Below are 19,464 nucleotides of genomic sequence, written 5' to 3' on the forward strand. Positions count from 1 at the left end.
TCAACTGTCGTAGTGGATTAGGAAACGGTCGTTCGATTGAAATCAAATTTTATCCTATAGCACATGGACTCAGAGCTTGGTCAATTTGATCCAAACCCTTTGTTCCTTGATCTGATGGATCACATTTTGGAAGAAGCCTATGCTCATCGTTGACCGAGGCAAGTGGGACCACTTGAAGCCGTGAAGTTGCTTGCCAGGGAATGGACTTATTGGGGAGCCTCACAAGTCACAAGGCACTAAGAACTGGCCTCCTTTGGTTGGTGAGAAAAATTATTTAAGAATTGAATTTAATTGGCATTTTTATGAGGGGTTGAATTAAAAAAATGAAAGACAGGGTTTAATTCGCAATAAAAATATAATGTAGGGCGTAAAATAAAAATATTGGCATTTTTAACTGCCGTAAATAATCTTCCAGCCATTCACAACCCGCCAAGTAAGCACAGAATCCGCTCCCACCGTCAACGTAACGAAACTCGCGTGACGACGCGGGTAAGTGTGGGGTAGTCTTCGTAAATAATAGAACATTGAAGGGTGATATAGTAACCCGTTATTCCGTTAGACCTTGTTCTGTATGTGTAAATCCGTGCGATCTCAAGAACCATTCTAACCCGACGAAGGAAATATAAATATAGGAGACAAGAAGACGAAAACATACGAAGGAGAAGGGGGAAACGAGGATCTTTTTCCCGCAATCGAGAGGGTGAAACTTTCCTCCATACTCTCCGTCTATCTAGGTATATTTCTAGTTCTTGAGAGCTCTTTCCAAGGGAAAGGGAGAGGAGAGGGCGAGGCTCTTGAAGTCTGTGTTCCTCCCCTCCTTAATCGAATCTGGAAAGAGGGGATTTGAATCAAGAACCGGGTATCTTGATTTGGGTTGAGGAAGCGGTGATTCTTGGATTCTGTTTGCTTGGTCTTGGATGCTGTTCTCGGAGGAAGAAGTTGACGGATCGAGAAGCTTGTCGAGATCTTGACCTGATTGGTTAACAACAATGGTATTGGTTTCCTCCTTTTGGCTTGTTTGCCCTCTTGGTTGAGCTTTAGTTTCTTCGGTCAATGGTGCTTGTTTCTTGGATTGTGAGGAATTCTCGGACAGTTTTGAGTTGTTATATTGCGATTAAGACCAATGAGACTAATGTATCCTCTTGGACTTGAAGACTTGATGATAACCGATAATAATATAAAATTCGTTAATTTTTAATCTTTTGATGTTGATTCTGGTCGGCATTCTTCAAATAATTTCAGGGAAAAAAAAAACCGATCATTAGATCTTCCTCAAATAAAATGTTGGCAGCATTTATGTTCTTTTGCTTCATGAATTTGTTGTCATTTTCTTTTACTACAGACAACTCAAACCCATATCACAGAAGGGTCCCTGGTGTGGGTCGAGGATCCTGACGAGGCTTGGATAGATGGGGAGGTTGTGGAGGTCAATGGCGATGAGATCAAAGTCAACTGTTGCTCCGGAAAGACGGTCAGTACACAAAATAAAGGATTGCTTTATTTTTTGGCAATAAGAAAGTTGTTTGGTTGATATTATTTTGTCTAGATTAATATGTCATCTACCAAAATGCTTAAAATGTTTTTCCCTTTCTTATTTTTGCGGGCCACAAATCTCACTTCTAGCAGAGGAAGAGGATATTGCATTTAAATATTGAGTTTAACATCAATTAAAGGAGAAAAAAATTGTAGAAAGAATAGAAAAATTCTAAACCTAAAACCCTTATGGTATAAAATTGTAAATTGTGTGTGTGTGTGTTTTATTGAACTTATCTAAGAAATATGCTATGCATTGTCGTGATCAAATTGGAGCTTATATATGAGAGCTTTTCATTCTTTGGACTTTTGTTTCCTTTTCATGGATTGGAATCGACCAGTTTCTGAATTTTAGGATGTGTTTGATTCTCTGCAGATAACAGTTAAGGTCTCCACTGTATATTCTAAGGACCCAGAAGCATCACCATTTGGTGTTGATGACATGACAAAGCTAGCATATTTGCATGAACCAGGAGTTATGCAGAACTTAAGATCAAGATACGACATGAATGAAATATATGTAAGTGAATCTTTGCTAACAGCTTGACTCCTTACCTAAACTGAAGTGTTAGTTGTGTGTGACTAGTGATGGTGACACTACTAATTGGAGTCTATTAACTATCTGTAATGGATGTGATTGTGCTACCAGACTTATACTGGGAATATACTAATTGCCGTGAATCCCTTTCGAAGACTTCCTCATCTTTATGACAACCACATGATGGAACAGTATAAAGGGGCAGAATTTGGTGACTTAAACCCCCATCCTTTTGCTGTCGCTGATGCTGCATATAGGTGTGTACTGAGTTTCATACAGATATTAAGCAAATAAAATTTTGCATTTGCATCACATAGTTTATTAACCTATGCAGACTCATGATGCACGAGAAAGTCAGCCAGTCTATCTTAGTAAGTGGAGAAAGTGGAGCTGGTAAGACGGAGAGCACCAAAATGCTTATGCGCTATCTAGCTTACATGGGCGGTAAAGCTGAAGTTGAAGCTGAAGGGCGTACTGTGGAACAAAAAGTTCTGGAGGTTGGACAGTTGCTTACTATTTTTTCTTTCCTTTTGTTTGAGTGATTGTGGGTATGGGATATCAAGGCTCTATTTTCTTCTTGAATGCCTCTCTTTTCTATGAGTAACATACATGTCTATCTCTTCACTCACAACTTTTTTGATACAGTCAAATCCTGTTCTGGAAGCATTTGGTAATGCAAAGACTGTCAGAAATAACAACTCAAGGTAATATATGTACACATCTATATATGTATGTTGCAATTTACATTTGATTAGATGTCTTCATATATTGCTATATATATATATCAGTCGTTTCGGCAAATTTGTGGAGATTCAGTTTGATCAGAAAGGAAGGATTTCAGGAGCTGCAATAAGAACATACCTTCTGGAAAGATCTCGTGTCTGTCAGATATCTGATCCTGAGAGAAATTACCACTGCTTTTACATGCTGTGTGCTGCACCACCTGAGGTATGGGTTTCTTACATGTTTCTCAACTATTCCTACTTTTATGCTAATGGTTTTTCATAAGATAGTTTCTACTTCTAGTCATTCTAGTCTCTACTTCTAGTCGTTCTTTTCCTTTACCAATTTCTCTGAAGAACTTGGAAAAAAGTAGATTCTATAAAATGTAATATGGACTTTACATATAGCAAATGCTGAAGTTGCTGATATGCTAGTTGAGGAAATCTTCCTTATGCCACTTGGCCCACTTCCAATGATCCAATCTATGATTTAATACATCTACCTGCCCAGCGACCTTCCTTTATTACACAGTGGATACAACGTGTATTCTTGCCAATCCAGAAAAGGGTACATTAATGATTTACGTTCTTATGTTGCAAACTATAAGGAAAATAGAAATCAAAAGGATGCTACACATGCAAAGAAAAGATTGCTGAAAGATATATAGTAAGATATACAGTACAGGGCAAAGATATTGTAGGAAATGATTACCATGGGTCAGAGGATTCTCTTTTGATTAGCTGAATGATTTTATTATTTGAAGTACTTTTTTATTGTTATTACTTTACTAAGTTTTTAGGGAAACAGAAGAATAAGATGCTTCACATGATCATCCATACTCGGACAAATATCTAGCTGGCTAGGCATCTCACATTACAAACCAGGCTCATCTACAACAGTGTTTTAAGCCATGACAAATCAGAGAAAAAGAAAAGGAGAGGGAATACTGAACAATGTCATAAATAATAGAGAATGAAGAGAAGTAGATAGAATGGGTTCTGCTCCCTTTGGGCGTAGTTTCTGTTTTTCATCTACTTGTTCAATAAATGAATGAAAAGCTACCTTGAAGATTTGTAGGAACTTCTCTTTTGTGTCATCGAATTAGTTTACTTTGCTAAAAGAGGCATGATTTAGTAGTAGGATTTCCATAACTCCTATGTATGTGTATATTGCATATGTTTTCAAATAGAGCACACAATATTCCTTTTCATATGTGTGAGGGTTGATTTGACGAAAGCATGACATACGCATTCTTACTCTATAATCAAGTAGGTTTTATGGCCTTATGAAACACATAGAGTCTTATTTGCACCTCCACTAGAGCTAGCCATACTAATTGGCGGTCAAAAGCTTGTCCTTGTTGGCATTCTCAAAATCTACTGCCAAAGTCCAACTATGTTATGAACCAGATATGGATCAATTTGTTCGTAAGAAAACTATGATATTTTTATAGATAGTAACTTCACGAGTTAGGATTCTTTTGACTTTAATTTCATGTGATTCCGAGTTTGAAGTGAAAAGATAAAAATAAAACAATGAAGAAAGGTCGGAACCATACAGAATTATAAATATTTGATGTTGTGATAGTCGTCGGAGGGTGACAGACGGCTAAGGGTGGTGGTGGACGGCTGTAAGGTAGGACAACTCGTGGAGGAAGATGATGGCTAGAGTCTGGAAAGAGAAGATGGGCAGTAATGGAGGTGATGATGGAAAATTAATTTACTTCTACTCTTAGTTTACTCTTATGACTACTCATATGTTACTCTCACTCTTACTCCTAAGATGAACTAAGACTAAAATATAATTCTCAATTCTTCAATGGATGATTAAACAAGGTTCCTAGTATCGGGATCGGTATCGGTTATATCGGCTGTTCATATCAAATCAGATTATTTTTTAATTACGTAAAATTTTAAATATTTGAAAAATGCAGAATTTTTTTTGTAAAAGTTTAGAAAAAATGAAAGAAAAATAAGAAAATAAAATTTACTCACATATGAAGCCTAAAAACTTAAAAAATATATTAACTTACTTAAAATTCAAAACTTTGATGAATACCGAGCTCTTTCTCTCTATTCTCTCTTCTCAAAATTCAAAACTTACTAAAAAATTACTTACATAGACAAGGTTCTCCTTTTTTCTTTACTTTTTCCCTCTTTTCTTTCTCTTAAGCTCTCAGCAACTAGTGTTGCTGCTGTAGGTGCGTCATAGCGCCTGGTATTGCTGCAGTGCACTGCAATACCTGCTGCTGCTTCACCGTAGCACTTGTTGTTGCTTCACTGTAGCACCTATTGCTGCTTTACTGCAGTAGCAACAATAGAGGTCGTCGGATTTACTCGGTGCAAAAAGAGAAATAGAGAGGGAATGAGAGAGGAATTAAAAAACTGGAAAAAAAATTCACTTGAAGTTGCTGAAGGTTGAGGTTGTCGGATCTTTGTCAGAAGTCGAGGTCGTCGAAGATCTACTCGGTCGTGGGTGAAGAGATGAGAAAGAAGAGAAAAAAAGAAAGAGAGAGAGAGAGAAGGAGAAGCAGGTGGGTGGGGTCCGGGTCGGATCCGACCCGTTCTCACCCGTATTGGCTGATCGAGCCTGAAACGGATCGGGTATCAGTTGAAACTGGGAATCTTGGATTAAATAAAAGAGCCCAATCCCTCTATATATAGAGACTGGGTATAATGAGTCATAATAGGACTAGCCCTAAAAGCTTATACGACTTGAATTAGGATTTGTTTTAAATACTTGCATGATTTAGTTGGACCCGTTTTAGATGTTTATATGACTTACCTTAAATGCTTATATAACTTAACTAAACTTATCTTAAATATTTATATGGCTTAATTGGACTTATCTTTAAGACTTATATTACTTAATTAAATTTATCTTAAAGACTTATATGACATTATAAGATTTGCCTTAAGGGCTTACATAAGAGATAAGTATGAATCAATTAAAAGACAAATAAACTCGATCCATCAACCCCATTATCCTCATGATGTGATCTGACTTGACTTGATTTGCATCAAACTAAGTATTTTTCATAATCAGCCATTCTAGTGAACTTTGTTTATTCCATTTTCCTCATGTTCCAATCATTTGATGACTAGAAGTACAACACTGCCATTTGACTTTGCAAGAAAAAGTTCATGTGAATTTAAAGTTTTAGGATTTTGAAATTGTTTGGCTTCAATTGTGTTGAAAAAGCAAGTCATGACTAAATTTAAGTGACCGCTAGTTTAATAGTCTTTACTCTTCAAGTGATGATTACGGAATTAGGATAAGTAACTTTTTTAAATTACTGGCAGGCAGTGTGTTCTGGAGAAGTTAGAACTTGAGAGTTATTGTAATGGTAAGACAGTCATATAGAAATATATAGGAGCATATTTTCTTTTCTCTGTTCTTTCTTTCCTTTTGAGTTTAGATTTTCCTCTTCCTCACCAGTTGTGACTTTTTTCTTCATATAGCACTTCCTTATACCATTTTGCTGGTTGCCCATGTGTTTATTATTGACTTTTAGACTTTGGTAGTTTGGTGTTTGGAAAGGACGGAAATGGTTGTAAAGTTATATTTAGAGAAATTAATAGAATATTATTGTGTTGATTCTATCACGTAGTATTTGCCGGTCACTATTTTCCCAGTTCCTATTTGCTCTTGTACCATAATTGTTTTTGAATACATATTTTATATTGCTAATGTCCTCTGCATAAGATAATGTCACATGGCCCTAGAATGTTACTAATTTCAATTTCAATGTCTACGTAGGACATTGAGAGATATAAACTGGGGAATCCTAGAATGTTTCATTATCTTAACCAATCTAACTGCTTTGAGCTTGATACGTTGGATGACTCGTCGGAATACTTTGAAACTAGAAGGGCCATGAATATTGTCGGAATCAGTTCTGATGAGCAGGTAATAATGTATTTTTATTTTTTTTTGTTGCTACATCTACTGTGAAAATTACCTTTTTAATAAGCAATTCTGCTTATTTTTCACATTTCTTTATTTCAGGATGCAATATTCAGAGTTGTGGCTGCCATTCTTCATTTGGGAAATATTGAATTTACAGAAGGAAAAGAAACAGATTCATCTGTACCCAAAGATGAGAAGTCCTGGTTCCATCTTAGAACTGCTGCTGAGCTTTTCATGTATATTTTTATTTTCTTACAGCCTTACCCTTGCATATCAGATTATCTATGCTTCTACCTTACAAGCTATTTAAAAACATTTCATAGGTGTGACGTAAAGGCTCTTGAGGATTCATTATGTAAGCGAATTATTGTAACACGTGGTGAGAGCATTACAAAAGATCTTAACCCACAAGCTGCAGCCCTAAGTAGAGATTCCTTGGCCAAAATTGTATACTCGTGTTTGTTTGATTGGTAAGTGTTGATACTGTCATACAGTTGTTAACTAGATTTTGAAATTTCTCTCTGAAGTTAATTTCTTGTTTGATTGCAGGCTTGTGGATAAGATTAATACATCAATTGGTCAGGATGCCAACTCAAAAGTTTTGATCGGGGTGTTGGATATTTATGGCTTTGAAAGTTTCAAGACAAACAGGTGCTTAACCGGTATGCTTTTGAATTCAACGTTAATATTGTCCAACTTTTATGTCAATTCAATAATAATATAGAAGCAAACTGAAGATGTCTGAATTGGAATTATTTTGACTTTGAAGATCGTCTTTTTGTGAGCTTATTCTGAATAATATTTATTGTTTTAAACACAATTTTAAGTAACTATTGAGTGAAAAATTAAATCTAAACCTTTCTAATATGACTCTCCATGATTTATGGCAAGGACATCTTGGTTAGGACAAGGCGAGGAACATATAGAGTGGAAGCAGGCCTAGGCATCACAAAAGTGAATCTCTAGAGGAACTTCTCTATATTATTCTAGGTTTTCTTGGTTTTTATTTTTGGTACTTGGTGGCTGGTGCAAATAACTCAGTCCATTATTTCATGCTTGCTTAAGGTGGTGAACTAAGTTCTAGATCTTTCATTTATATACTCTCTGGAGGCATGGAAAGAGCCACATGATCATGCATCTAAGGGAGGTCATGGCCTTCTCCCCATCTTCCTCCAAAACAACTCATTTAACTATGTAATGTAAGCACTACCGGGCCCTGGACAAGAAATTTCTGGCTCCGACCTTGTCAGAAAGGTTCTAATAAAATAGTTTGAGTTAGTGCATATTTGATCTGAAATAAAGTTAGTTCTGACTGTTTACTAATTGAAGGAAATGTAGGAGGGGATTTTATATTTTCATCAGATATTACTTCCAAAGTTTATAAGTTTTATGTTCAAGAGAAGAAGGGAAAGTTATCTATCATTAAAATATTTGGTATCTGTGGACTGTGGCTAAACTCTACAGCTCTTTGTCAAATTTATTACTTAGTATGCCTTTTATTTGGTATAACTTTGGAGTTTCTCAACCGACTTTCCTTGTCTTATAACTTATTAGTATATTTAATAGGGGCTCTTTCCCTTTAGTTTGTACTATAATATCTCATTATGTAGGATGGCTTCTTTTGCAAGTACATTTACAATTTGAAACATTTCATTTGTATTTCATGGTAGTGAATTTGTGGTTCTTACTTCGAAACCTCTGAGAGTTACAGAGCAAGGAGTAAGATGAACCTCTGCTATTCAGACATTTTTTTGTTTTAGAGCAAAATGCATGTGAAATGCTTTTGTGTTCATCGTCTCCTATATCCCAATACAGCTTATTGACATATTGTTACAGTGCCTGATCTTTATTTTGTTTCTCTGCTTGATAATTTCTTTAGGCATTAGAACTATTCTTAATTTTCATAACTCTTTATTTTATGACTTGATTCTTATAGTAGTGTTTCCCCTTGTTATCATAATGGGCTTCTTCAATATCAGAGCTTCGATAGGCTGCTGTTTTTGTACTACTTATTAGTTGAAAGTATCTTCCCCATGTTTGCCAGTGGTGACGTTTTAGACAACTTGTATTTTGCAGCTTTGAACAGTTCTGTATTAATCTGACAAATGAAAAGCTGCAACAACATTTTAATCAGGTTTGATCAGGAAAACTCTTTTTTATTGAATATATTTTAGGAATAATTACACTAAAGATCCTCTGAACTTTTGCCCGATGCACTCCCTCATCTTCTTTTAGTACTTATTAACCTCCTAAATTATAAAAAATCTTTTTTGGGTATATATTAACCATTTAAACTATGAAAAATCTCTCTCTCCGACGATGTTAATAAGAAACATCAAAGAACCATTTTATCCTCAACTTTGTTCTCTTTTTCCTCTAAAATATGAGTAAAATAATACCTAGAGAGCCAAAATTGATCATGTGACACTAACATATTTTTTAATAGAAAAATCTAATGAATAACTAATGGAAGAAGCATTTCGGAGGTATTCATTAATTAAGAGGGTCGATTTGTCACGAAAAATAGATGAGGGGGTAAATGTGGTAATATGGCAATAGTCAAGGGGTCCAAGTGTAATTATCCCTATATTGTATTATCTGTTTGACATCTACCCTTCATCTATCCCAATTGTTGGCATATTTGTCCTATAATAGTGATTTTGCACTCACATTAGATTCATGAAACAGCATGTCTTTAAGACGGAGCAAGAAGAATATACAAAAGAAGAAATTGATTGGAGTTATATCGAGTTCATTGACAACAAAGATGTTCTTGATCTCATTGAAAAGGTACTCTGATCTACTTCATCAATAAATCAGTGGGTACTTCTATTTTTTTATCAAAATGACTAAATGATAGTTTTATGTGTTAGATTTCAGTATGAAAAATTTGTACTGTGAAATTTATCAAAGTTAAAGAGTTGAGACCTTATTATGATGGCTTTTTTTATTATGTAAACATAATACATATACTGGTTATACCATAAATCAGTTTAACTAGAAACAGTTGAAACCTCGAGTGAAGGAAAAACTGGGAATAGTGTGCCCCAAAGATGTCAAAGAACTATGAAACTGTCTTGTACTGCAGACATTTGCATACCCTTTTGTGTGATAATAAACCTGAAAATTAGAACAAGTAGGATTTCCACATCTCTAATTTGGCTGGAGCAATTTTCTTTCACTAAGCATTGCTGTAAAGATGGTAAGCTTCACTCCCTTCTTTCTCGGTATTCTCCAGGCTAATAATCTTTCCTCAGCCTTATCTTATGTCATCCTAGATATACTATTACTTGTTTTATTTGTCTGTTTTAGGATTAAAAGAGTATATTTTCTGGGAAATAAAAATTATTATGTGAATTAATAGTTTTTCGAGTGTACCTTTATTGAGTTCCACATCTTTACTGCTGTATATTGTTCTATTCACTGGAAGTTTGCCCTTTCTTTGGATGTATTTAAAGTTATCCTGTTTAGCCTAAATGAAAAAAAAGAACTCATAATGCTGAAAAAAAATTCTCTGTGGAAAGTCAAGTATCTTTGCAAAAAAAAAAGTGTGACATCACGTGTTCTTGCATGAGATCCACGAAAATTCTGCAGATTTGTTGTTTTTTCTTTAGTCCACATACAACTCTCTCAGGCGTAGCTGAGATTAGTTATATATCTTCTGCCACTCTTCTATGTTTTGTATACCTTTCCTCTTCTAGAAATAATAATCACAAATATTAAATTTATCACTTAAAGTATTTGTCTAATCTTTTCCATTTCTTAGATTGTAAGTAACAGTATATTTCTTCTTCTTCTTCTTCCAATTTTCCATATTTTATTCAGAAACCAGGGGGAATCATTGCTCTTCTAGATGAAACTTGGTATGTATGACTATAATTGCATTTCCTTTATTTCTATAAATATCAAAATCAGTTCTAACAGAGTTGAAATAGTTGAGATGCTGAGACAGCTGGTTTCTTTTCTCTCTTTATTGTAGCATGCTGCCAAGATCAACTCATGAAACCTTTGCTCAGAAGCTATATCAATCATTTAAAGATCATCCCCGCTTCAACAAGCCAAAATTATCACGGTCCGACTTTACCATTCATCACTACGCTGGTGATGTGAGTAGCTTTTTTTAGTTTGTCTCCATCTATGGGTGTCAATGGGATGTTAATGTGCCGGAACATGGTCCAGATGTAGGCAAAACAAATGTCCATGAGAACATAAATTTGAGTTAGGATCAGATCCTGTCTAGAGCTTAGGCCCAGATGTAGAAGAGCTGCATTTCCTTTATGACTTCCAATTTTCTTTATATATTTATTATCTGTGAAAATTCAGTGGACTAGCAGAGTATCTGAAAAAATAACATTCATGCATTAGAATGCCTAAAATTAAGTTTAATACCACAGTTTATAATTGTTGCTTGCATTAGTATATGGTGCAACTTGCATCTAAGCAGAATGCACTGGTGTAAGAGAGTAGGGAAAGTGTTTTCCATGTCAAAGTTTTGAACATATGCTTTAGGGTCTGTTTGAGAATTTCAGTTTTGCGTTATCCTTAAAGTTGAACTGATAACATCGAACCTTGGAAAGGTAAATGGCATGGAAAGGTTAGTCCTGACTCCCGAAGATAATAATTATAGAGGCTTAGGTTGAAATCTAATACTAAAAGATGAATTACAAGAAGAGTTTTTTCCCCTTTTTTTGTGCATATCATCACCTATACTATTGGGAAAACTCACCTTTCACATATTGGCAGGGGCCTTCCCTCTATTACATATATTTTACAAGAACCACTAGGCATTCATTATTGATAATTTAGGAGAATTATTCTTGATATATTCTTATCTTTTTCACTAAAACACTCATCTTCTTTTCCTCTCGGGCTATCCAAATCTCAGAAATTGGAGGAGAGAGGAAGAAACTCACAGCAGAGTGAAATCTCTCCATTCATCTCGTCTTCTCCATCCTTGGAGAAAGCAACAAAAGTGAGTGAGAAAAGATGTCTCTTTTCACTTATTGAATAGGTGCCGTCCAGAACTCACTTAGTGGTATTGGGGTTGTTTGACAGCTCCAAGCACTGGTGCCAGTATCAGACCTTGCATGTGCCGTGCCAACTGGCACAGAAAATCATTGTCCCCTGCCGGAATCTGCGGAGACACTTCCACAGGCTCCCTAGTCCATGCCTTCATGCCTATAACTCTTTCCTTCTTAATCCCTATCATCATAATATGGAAGGTTTAGTTACTTTAGTAGATTCCTGGTCTCACAAAAGAAACAAGCCCTCATGTTTCCCATCTTGCAGCCAATCACCCATACGATCACTTTCCCCGGTGAATCCATCATCTAGAGGGTCAAATTCCTTCTCACCTTTCTTAATCTTATTTGATGTGTATAAAAGACGCTAAATAAATGAGACAAAGAAACAAAGAAGAAGCAACTACTGATTGAACATCAATTCTTAATCTACAAAAATGTCATTTCTTCTTTTGCTTCAGTTTCTTATTCTTTTCTCTCGCTTCACTCAGCCCAATAATTAAACCAACGTCCAGAACCAGGTCAAGGGCCAAATTATTCATCCCAGTCTCATAGTGGTCGGACCTGTTGGAACGTGGGTTAGTGCAGACCATTGACACCCGATGTGCTTATTGCTACTTCATTAGTATTTATTTAAGAAATGTTCTTCCTTTTTTCCAGGTAACATATCAGACGGAGCTGTTTATTGATAAGAACAAAGATTATGTTGTCAATGAGCATCAAGCCCTATTAAATGCTTCTGAGTGTCCCTTTGTCTCAAGTCTATTTCCCCTTCTCTCTGAGTCATCTAAATCTTCAAAATTTTCTTCAATAGGGTCAAGGTTTAAGGTATGGTCATGATTTGTTGGTTCATTGTGCACTGTATTATCTAATAACTTCTCTACATGATCTGCACTACGTTTCTTGAGTGTCCTTTGTCTATGACTTTTCAGCAACAATTGCAAGCTCTATTAGAAACTTTGAGTGCTACAGAGCCACACTATATTCGCTGTGTTAAGCCGAACAATCTTCTTAAGCCAGCAATATTTGAGAATAGTAATGTTATCCAGCAGCTCAGATGTGGGGTAAGTTGATATTCAACTTCTTGCTCATGGACAGGGAATCACTCTACTTGACATGAAATCATGCACATTAGGGAACAATCATTCATTCTGCATCTATCTGTGTGACTAGGGAGTGCTGGAGGCAATTAGGATAAGCTGTGCAGGGTATCCAACAAGGCGTACATTTGATGAATTCCTAGATCGTTTCGGCGTCTTGGCACCAGAAACTATGGGTGGACGGTAATGTTTGAATATCTTGAGTTGAGTTTCTAGACATTTTGCAATTCGATTTAATAGTTAATACATGCATCTGTATTTTTGTTTTTCTTCTCTTTTTTCTTTTCCCCCTTATCAGTTATGATGAAGTCACTGCTGTAAAGAGGCTGCTTGAGAAGGTGGATCTAAAAGGATATCAGGTAAATAGGGTAAAAATGGTAGTGAACTTGTAAAGTTGTAATATTGTTTCTCTCTTGTTCTTTTTATTCACCGGGAGAGCAAAGTCCATCTGCATTTTCCAGAGTGCAATCTGTTAGCATACCAGTTTTCTATCTTAAGTTGCAGGCTCTAAAAGAATCTTAAGCTGCAAACTCTAAGGTCTTGCTTGCTTTGAGTTTAGAGACCCCCCACTGAATTGGTTCATGGAACCCTAAATTGGTTCAGTAATCAAACATCCTTTTATCTTTTTCATATTTAATTAAGTTCACTCTTCAAAAAATTAAGACTAAGAAATAAAATTAACTAATCGAGTTCAGAGCTTAATCTCAAACCAAACAAAGCCTAAAATAATCTGGGCTTTCTTTTTAATGAAAGTAAAGAAGCAACTGAGAGGAAGTGAAGTCGAAAATTAGCTGAGAGGGGCTCAGATAACGTTGAAAGAAGTACTACACTCAAAGAACTAATTGCTCTTCAACATCACTCTTAATTATGTTAGATATGCCAATTATAATGTTGAGACAAGGCATTCTCATAAATTGATGCAGTATCCTACTGTTTATCTAATGTGCACTTGATCATCTGAACTGTCCTTTGACCTCATGCTGATTAATTTGTATGAACATGTCTTTCTTTTTTTTCTTTTTTATTTTTCTTTTGTGACCGAAGCAAAGACTGGTTTAACTTCATTATCTGTGGTCTTATCTGTTAAAACATTATTTTTTGCAATTTATGGACTTTTACTTTTTACTATGATAGTTGATACTAATGAATTGAGTCAACTGACTTCCATCCAGTTCTCTGGGTCATCCCTTAATATCAATATTTCCTTATATAACTGAGCTAGGAAGATCAGGTAACAGAAATTGAAAAACAATATCTGTGATTTTGTTTTGTTTTTTTAGTCAGGCGTAACTATATAGTTAGCGACATGTGTAGCAATCTTGCAAACAGTTGATGAACATCTGGAACAATTGCATATCCTTTTCTCATTATTTTAACTTTTAAGAGAAGCTTTAGACGATTTTTTTTTTTGAGTAATTAACAAGAACTATTTATTGACGAATCCTTAGACTTGATTTAAGGTATGGACCAGGTTTGACATATATTACTAGGGAAATGGAAGAAAGGGCTGGAGGGTTGAAGAAAAACATATTTGAGTAAGAAAATAGCATGACTGCTAGTTTGCTCTGCTGTACAATATGAATTAAGTGGTGCAGATTTTGAAGTCTGGTTTGTAGATCTGGAGGTTCACGATAGGATGTGCAGCTATGATGCAGAATAATGAGTCAATGAAAGATGTGCTCACCATTTAAAGAAGGTTTAACCAAGGTTCCAAAACTCAGTATTGGGATCAAGATCGGTTGTTAAAGGAAACGATACGTATCGGCTGTATCAGTCATATTAGCTGCTCGTATCGGATCGAACTATTTTTAATTATGCAAAATAACAAAAAAATAAGAAATAAAAATTAGTCACATATAAACTTTAAAAAAACCACTCAAAACTATAATGAATTTCGACTTGAATTAGACAAATTTTATACTCGTAAGTTATTACTGCAGAATAACATGAAGAGAGAGATCTCTCCATTATTGTTCTATAGTAGTAAGAAAAGAGGAGTTAAAAAGTAGGTGAGAAAGAAGGAAAAAAAAATGAAAAAAATCCGAGTTCAGGTGTAAACTAGCTAGAAAGGTTCACTGGAACAGTCGCCAAATGAACTCGGTGAAATGTGAGAATGAGAGAAAAATGTGTGAGAGATAGAGAGTAAAAAACTAAAAATTTGAAAAGAAAGCAATTGATGACATTAATTATTAATGTCTCTTAGGATAGATATATTTTAGACTTGACCTGAATCTTAAAAAAAATTAATTTCAGCTGATACGACTGAGTTTTGGCCAATTATGCCGAATCCGACCGATACTCAACTGGAACATGATTGAATGGAAAATGAAGAGGAAAAATGAGACTAATCAGCTGATAAGGATTCTCCTTTCACTATGTACCAGACAAATTGATACTGACATAACATGCTAAAACTTTTCAAATTAAATGTAGTACAATTTGTCATTGTTTTTCTCCTGATTTTTTCTTTTTGATTGTAAGTTGTGTTAGATACACAGATGGATGATGAACATTAGAAATTAGAAAATTTGATTGTACCAGCATGAACAACTTAAGCCATGGTTGTGTTATCAGCTCCTATAACAAGTACAAGAAAGATGAAGCTTTTTTCTACAAAAATGCAACGCAAGTTTGTCCCTAGGGAATGGTCTTTTTATCCTTGTTTGGTGCTATATTCTTTTCATAAGTAAATAAAGGGCATAGTATTGAAGATGAATTCACTACATTGATATTTAATTTCTGACTTCTGTAACTCTATAATTTCTGTACATAATTATATAGATCATTATCTTATAAACTTTCTATGTCCCCCAAATCTTCCAGATAGGGAAAACAAAGGTGTTTCTCCGGGCGGGTCAGATGGCTCAATTAGATGCCTGCAGGAATGAAGTGTTAGGACGATCTGCCAGCATTATTCAAAGGAAAGTTCGCTCATTTCTGGCTCATAAAAAATTTATTTTGCTCCGCAAATCAGCTACACAATTTCAGGCTATATGCAGAGGTAACATATCTATAATGTGCAACTTTGATTGCTCCCTATTAGATATCTCGATGTGCTCTTTCCATTTAATGCAACAATAGTCTTTTTTGGGTGGATATAAAAGCTTTAAACTCTAATGCTGTTGAAGGACAAATTGCACGGAAATATTATGAGAACATGCGTAGAGAGGCTGCTTCACTGAGGATTCAGACATGCTTCCGCATGTACCATGCAAGAAAAACTTACAGAGATCTATCCTCCGCATCCATCATTATTCAAGCTGGTGTACGTGGTATGGCTGCTCGTGAGGAACTTCGTTTCAGGCGGCAGACAAGAGCTGCAACTGTTATTCAAGTAAATGAACATTACCAGAAACTTGATTCTGCTTTTTTTTCTTTTCTGGATAATACATATCAGTGTCATTGTTTAATTTTCTATCTGTTTTCTGAAAGGCTATGTTGTATTCAGTTGGTTTTCTTGCTTCTTTATATGCATTCAACTGGCAGTCAATATAATTCTGAAATGCTGGAGCTAAGATGTATATCACAGTATGGCATGGTCGTCTTTTTTAGTTACACATACAAACTCAATATACCGCTACTAGTTCAAACTTTTCATTTAATACATTGTTATTTGTTAATAAAGTTTTCAATTTTTCCAATCTCTTTTACTTCTTATTACAGAGTCATTGCCGGCGTTACTTGATACAGTCAGCATATATGAAGCTAAAGAAGGCGGCAATTATCACTCAATGTGCTTGGAGAGGAAAATTGGCCAGGAGAGAGCTTCGAAAACTAAAAATAGTAAGAAGATATATCTTGTGATCTGTTAAGAGAAAATTGGACACTTTCTTTTTCAAGTGCTAATGTGGGAAATTATGATGATATGGTCATCATTTGCTTCTAGAGAAAAATACATTTGGTTTCACATTCATACCAAGCATCGTAACATCTGTATTTACTGTGTGGAATATCCCAAATTTCTCACACAACATTGATTATCAAATAGTCTCTTTAAGTATTTCCACAAATTTCTATAATTTATTTCCTATATCGTAACTTTCAATGTCTTCTTTGGTTCATCTATTTTTCATACTATCTCAACGATTGAAGCCCTTAAGCCATGCAAATTGGAAAGGCAAAGGACTTTGGTTCATATGACTAGGATACACATAAAGAACATGTGAGAAGAAATACAATATTTAGATGTGTATTTTTATGCTTGCATTTCTAGGAAAAAGATGTTCTAAGTGTTAGGAAACGGTTGTCATCATGGTGGCATGGGAAGTGCCAGTGAGAGGTGGAGTTATGGTGAGGAGAAACATTGTAGGTGGGACGTGATCGACATGGTGTCAATTTCTCCCCCACATTGATAGGGTTACCGCAATTGATTCATATGATGAAATTCAGGTATTGTTTTCTTGTCTCCTGACTGGATATTTGTTTACAGGCTGCAAAGGAAACTGGTGCTTTACAAGCTGCCAAAAATAAGTTAGAGAAGCAAGTAGAGGAGCTTACTTGGCGACTACAGCTGGAGAAAAGAATGCGGGTAATCACTGGGCTCTGCTCATCTTTGTAATGATTCTCTGCTTTGTTTCTCTAAAATCTTGAAGTAGACTGAGTTACTGAAGTGTTATCACTGTTGCGTCATTAAAGCAGATAAGAATAGTTACTGTACCATTGTAAGGCTGTTTAGTGTTACGTGTTTATATTCAATGGCTCTGGAAAAGATTTGCCAACTAGAAATGTTCTAGTTCCTCAGACATGTGCAGGTAGTACACGTTTAATCAGGTGATTGGCCTTGTCTTTGTTATTCATAAGCTTTGATTCCTCTCCTATAGGCTGATATGGAAGAAGCCAAAACTCAAGAAAATGCAAAGTTGCAGTTAGCCTTGCAGGATATGCAACTGAAGTTCAAGGAAACTGAGGATTTGTTGATAAGGGAGCAGGAAAATGCTAAAATGACATCTGAAAAAGCTGCTTTAATAAAAGAGGTCCCTGTCATTGATACAGCTCTGACAGATAAACTTACTGCTGAAAATGAGAAACTCAAGGTGAGCATGACTCACATATCTTTTCTTTCCATTATATTTTGTTGATCTCTGTTCTTGTGAGATGTTACGTGATTTTAAATTGCTTTCAGATTTACCTGTTGAAGTCAGCTTTTTTATTATCAATACCTACTGATCTACATATCCTAGCCACTTGTAAGAATTATAGAATAGATAATTTGCAATATCCAATAACCTGTCTAGCTGGAATCTCTTCTCTAATGTCATTTCTACCCTTGGCTCGAGGAGATAGATTCTGAATGAGGTGCAGAAGATGTAATCTAGAAGGCAATCAGGGAAAGGCAACATGTTCTAGGGTTTTGAGGGAACATTAGAATTGTATATAAGAGCAGAATATTATATCTGGTGTAATTCAATTAGAGATACTCCTATATACACATATTTGTACAGATACGCTCATATTTAGGTATGTAGATGTTGTGGGCACCAAGGATTGACTTAATGCTTCTTGTCCCTGGGCTGGTGAGCAATTGGCAATCTATGTGTCAGCATCATGGAATGCATTCATGTCAACTAGCCATTATTGATTAAGTAGTTCATAATGTGGTGGCATGAGGTAATACAGGATCAGCACAGCTTGCATTGGTAAACCCAACCTCTGATAGCTTTAATAGAGAGCACTACCTTGTTAGTCCCATTGTTGATGAGGAGTTACTTACACTGTTCTAGAGTATAGAAATGCCAGTATCAATATATGTTACTTGTCATAGCCATCGATATTTGTGTTGCATTTCCCCCATTGGGTTAATTATCAAATATGTTAAACCAAGTTCTAAGTATAAGTGAGAAAACTTGCCTAGTTTTATGAACCTGGGGAATGTCTGTAGTGTTATAGCACATCGAACTAAGATAGGATTTGGATACCATATTCAATTGTGGAGCAGAAGTACCAGTTGCACAGTTGTGCTGCTTAAGGGAACTGCTCTAAACTGCTCTCTGTGATACGCATAAGCATGTAGATGTATATATTGGAACTTGCAAATACACCCTACAGTATTAGCTTTTTTATGGTTAACACGCTGTGTTATACTAAAATGTAAAAATTTCCTAAAATCACTTGGGATTAAGTTGAGCAGACCGAGAATGTCCTTTGATGGAAAGGAATCTCGAATAGAATATTATGTTAGCTTTAATTTGATAATTTTTTATTCCCAAAATTACAACAAAATTCACAGTTACATATTCACAGCACCAAATCTGACAGTGAATCCTTCTTCCCTAGAGGACCAATCCAGTCGGTGCAGCCCTATCAGTGATGGATGGCCTTAATATGTGGTTGTTGTGGCGGCATGATCCCTCTAGATAGCTTTCAACTAGACTATCGTGGCAATAAGCCCTTTGGGTGGAGCATCCCAACTAGTGGTCCATAGCCCCATTGGAGCAGCTAATTCTACTACCTCATGCCCTTTCCCACTTAATTCTTTTATGTATAAGAAAAGATAATGGAAATTGTCATGGCCAATAAGCTTGAGTTGAGTTCTTAGGGTTTGTTTGGTTTGAGATTAAGCTTCGAACTTGATTAGTTGATCTCATTTCTTAGTCTTGATTTTTGAAGAGTAAATTTGATTAGGTATAAAAAAGATAAAAAG

The 19,464-nt window shown here is 35.6% G+C and overlaps 1 protein-coding gene across 2 annotated transcripts in view; it reads left to right on the top strand.

Annotated features, from left to right (window-relative positions):
• Window positions 1-571: 571 nt before the first annotated feature.
• The window catches only part of LOC140781650 (myosin-6-like), a 29,548-nt gene continuing 10,655 nt past the window's right edge, over window positions 572-19,464 (top strand). For both annotated transcript variants that reach the window (XM_073127731.1, XM_073127732.1), the window contains exons 1-24: window positions 572-992; window positions 1,343-1,471; window positions 1,910-2,053; window positions 2,183-2,328; window positions 2,406-2,568; window positions 2,717-2,775; window positions 2,860-3,019; window positions 6,554-6,703; window positions 6,803-6,939; window positions 7,027-7,173; window positions 7,253-7,354; window positions 8,780-8,837; window positions 9,392-9,493; window positions 10,529-10,566; window positions 10,683-10,809; window positions 12,385-12,552; window positions 12,657-12,788; window positions 12,898-13,007; window positions 13,123-13,183; window positions 15,648-15,825; window positions 15,953-16,158; window positions 16,488-16,607; window positions 17,254-17,352; window positions 17,645-17,857. In XM_073127731.1, the coding sequence (XP_072983832.1) occupies window positions 990-992; window positions 1,343-1,471; window positions 1,910-2,053; window positions 2,183-2,328; window positions 2,406-2,568; window positions 2,717-2,775; window positions 2,860-3,019; window positions 6,554-6,703; window positions 6,803-6,939; window positions 7,027-7,173; window positions 7,253-7,354; window positions 8,780-8,837; window positions 9,392-9,493; window positions 10,529-10,566; window positions 10,683-10,809; window positions 12,385-12,552; window positions 12,657-12,788; window positions 12,898-13,007; window positions 13,123-13,183; window positions 15,648-15,825; window positions 15,953-16,158; window positions 16,488-16,607; window positions 17,254-17,352; window positions 17,645-17,857 (2,952 nt within the window). In that variant the 5' untranslated portion in view covers window positions 572-989. The remainder of the gene's footprint in view (window positions 993-1,342; window positions 1,472-1,909; window positions 2,054-2,182; window positions 2,329-2,405; window positions 2,569-2,716; window positions 2,776-2,859; window positions 3,020-6,553; window positions 6,704-6,802; window positions 6,940-7,026; window positions 7,174-7,252; window positions 7,355-8,779; window positions 8,838-9,391; window positions 9,494-10,528; window positions 10,567-10,682; window positions 10,810-12,384; window positions 12,553-12,656; window positions 12,789-12,897; window positions 13,008-13,122; window positions 13,184-15,647; window positions 15,826-15,952; window positions 16,159-16,487; window positions 16,608-17,253; window positions 17,353-17,644; window positions 17,858-19,464) is intronic.

This window comes from Typha latifolia, chromosome 2, assembly GCF_019914945.1.
Source record: "Typha latifolia isolate L0001 chromosome 2, TyphaL0001v2, whole genome shotgun sequence".
Taxonomy (NCBI): domain Eukaryota; kingdom Viridiplantae; phylum Streptophyta; class Magnoliopsida; order Poales; family Typhaceae; genus Typha; species Typha latifolia.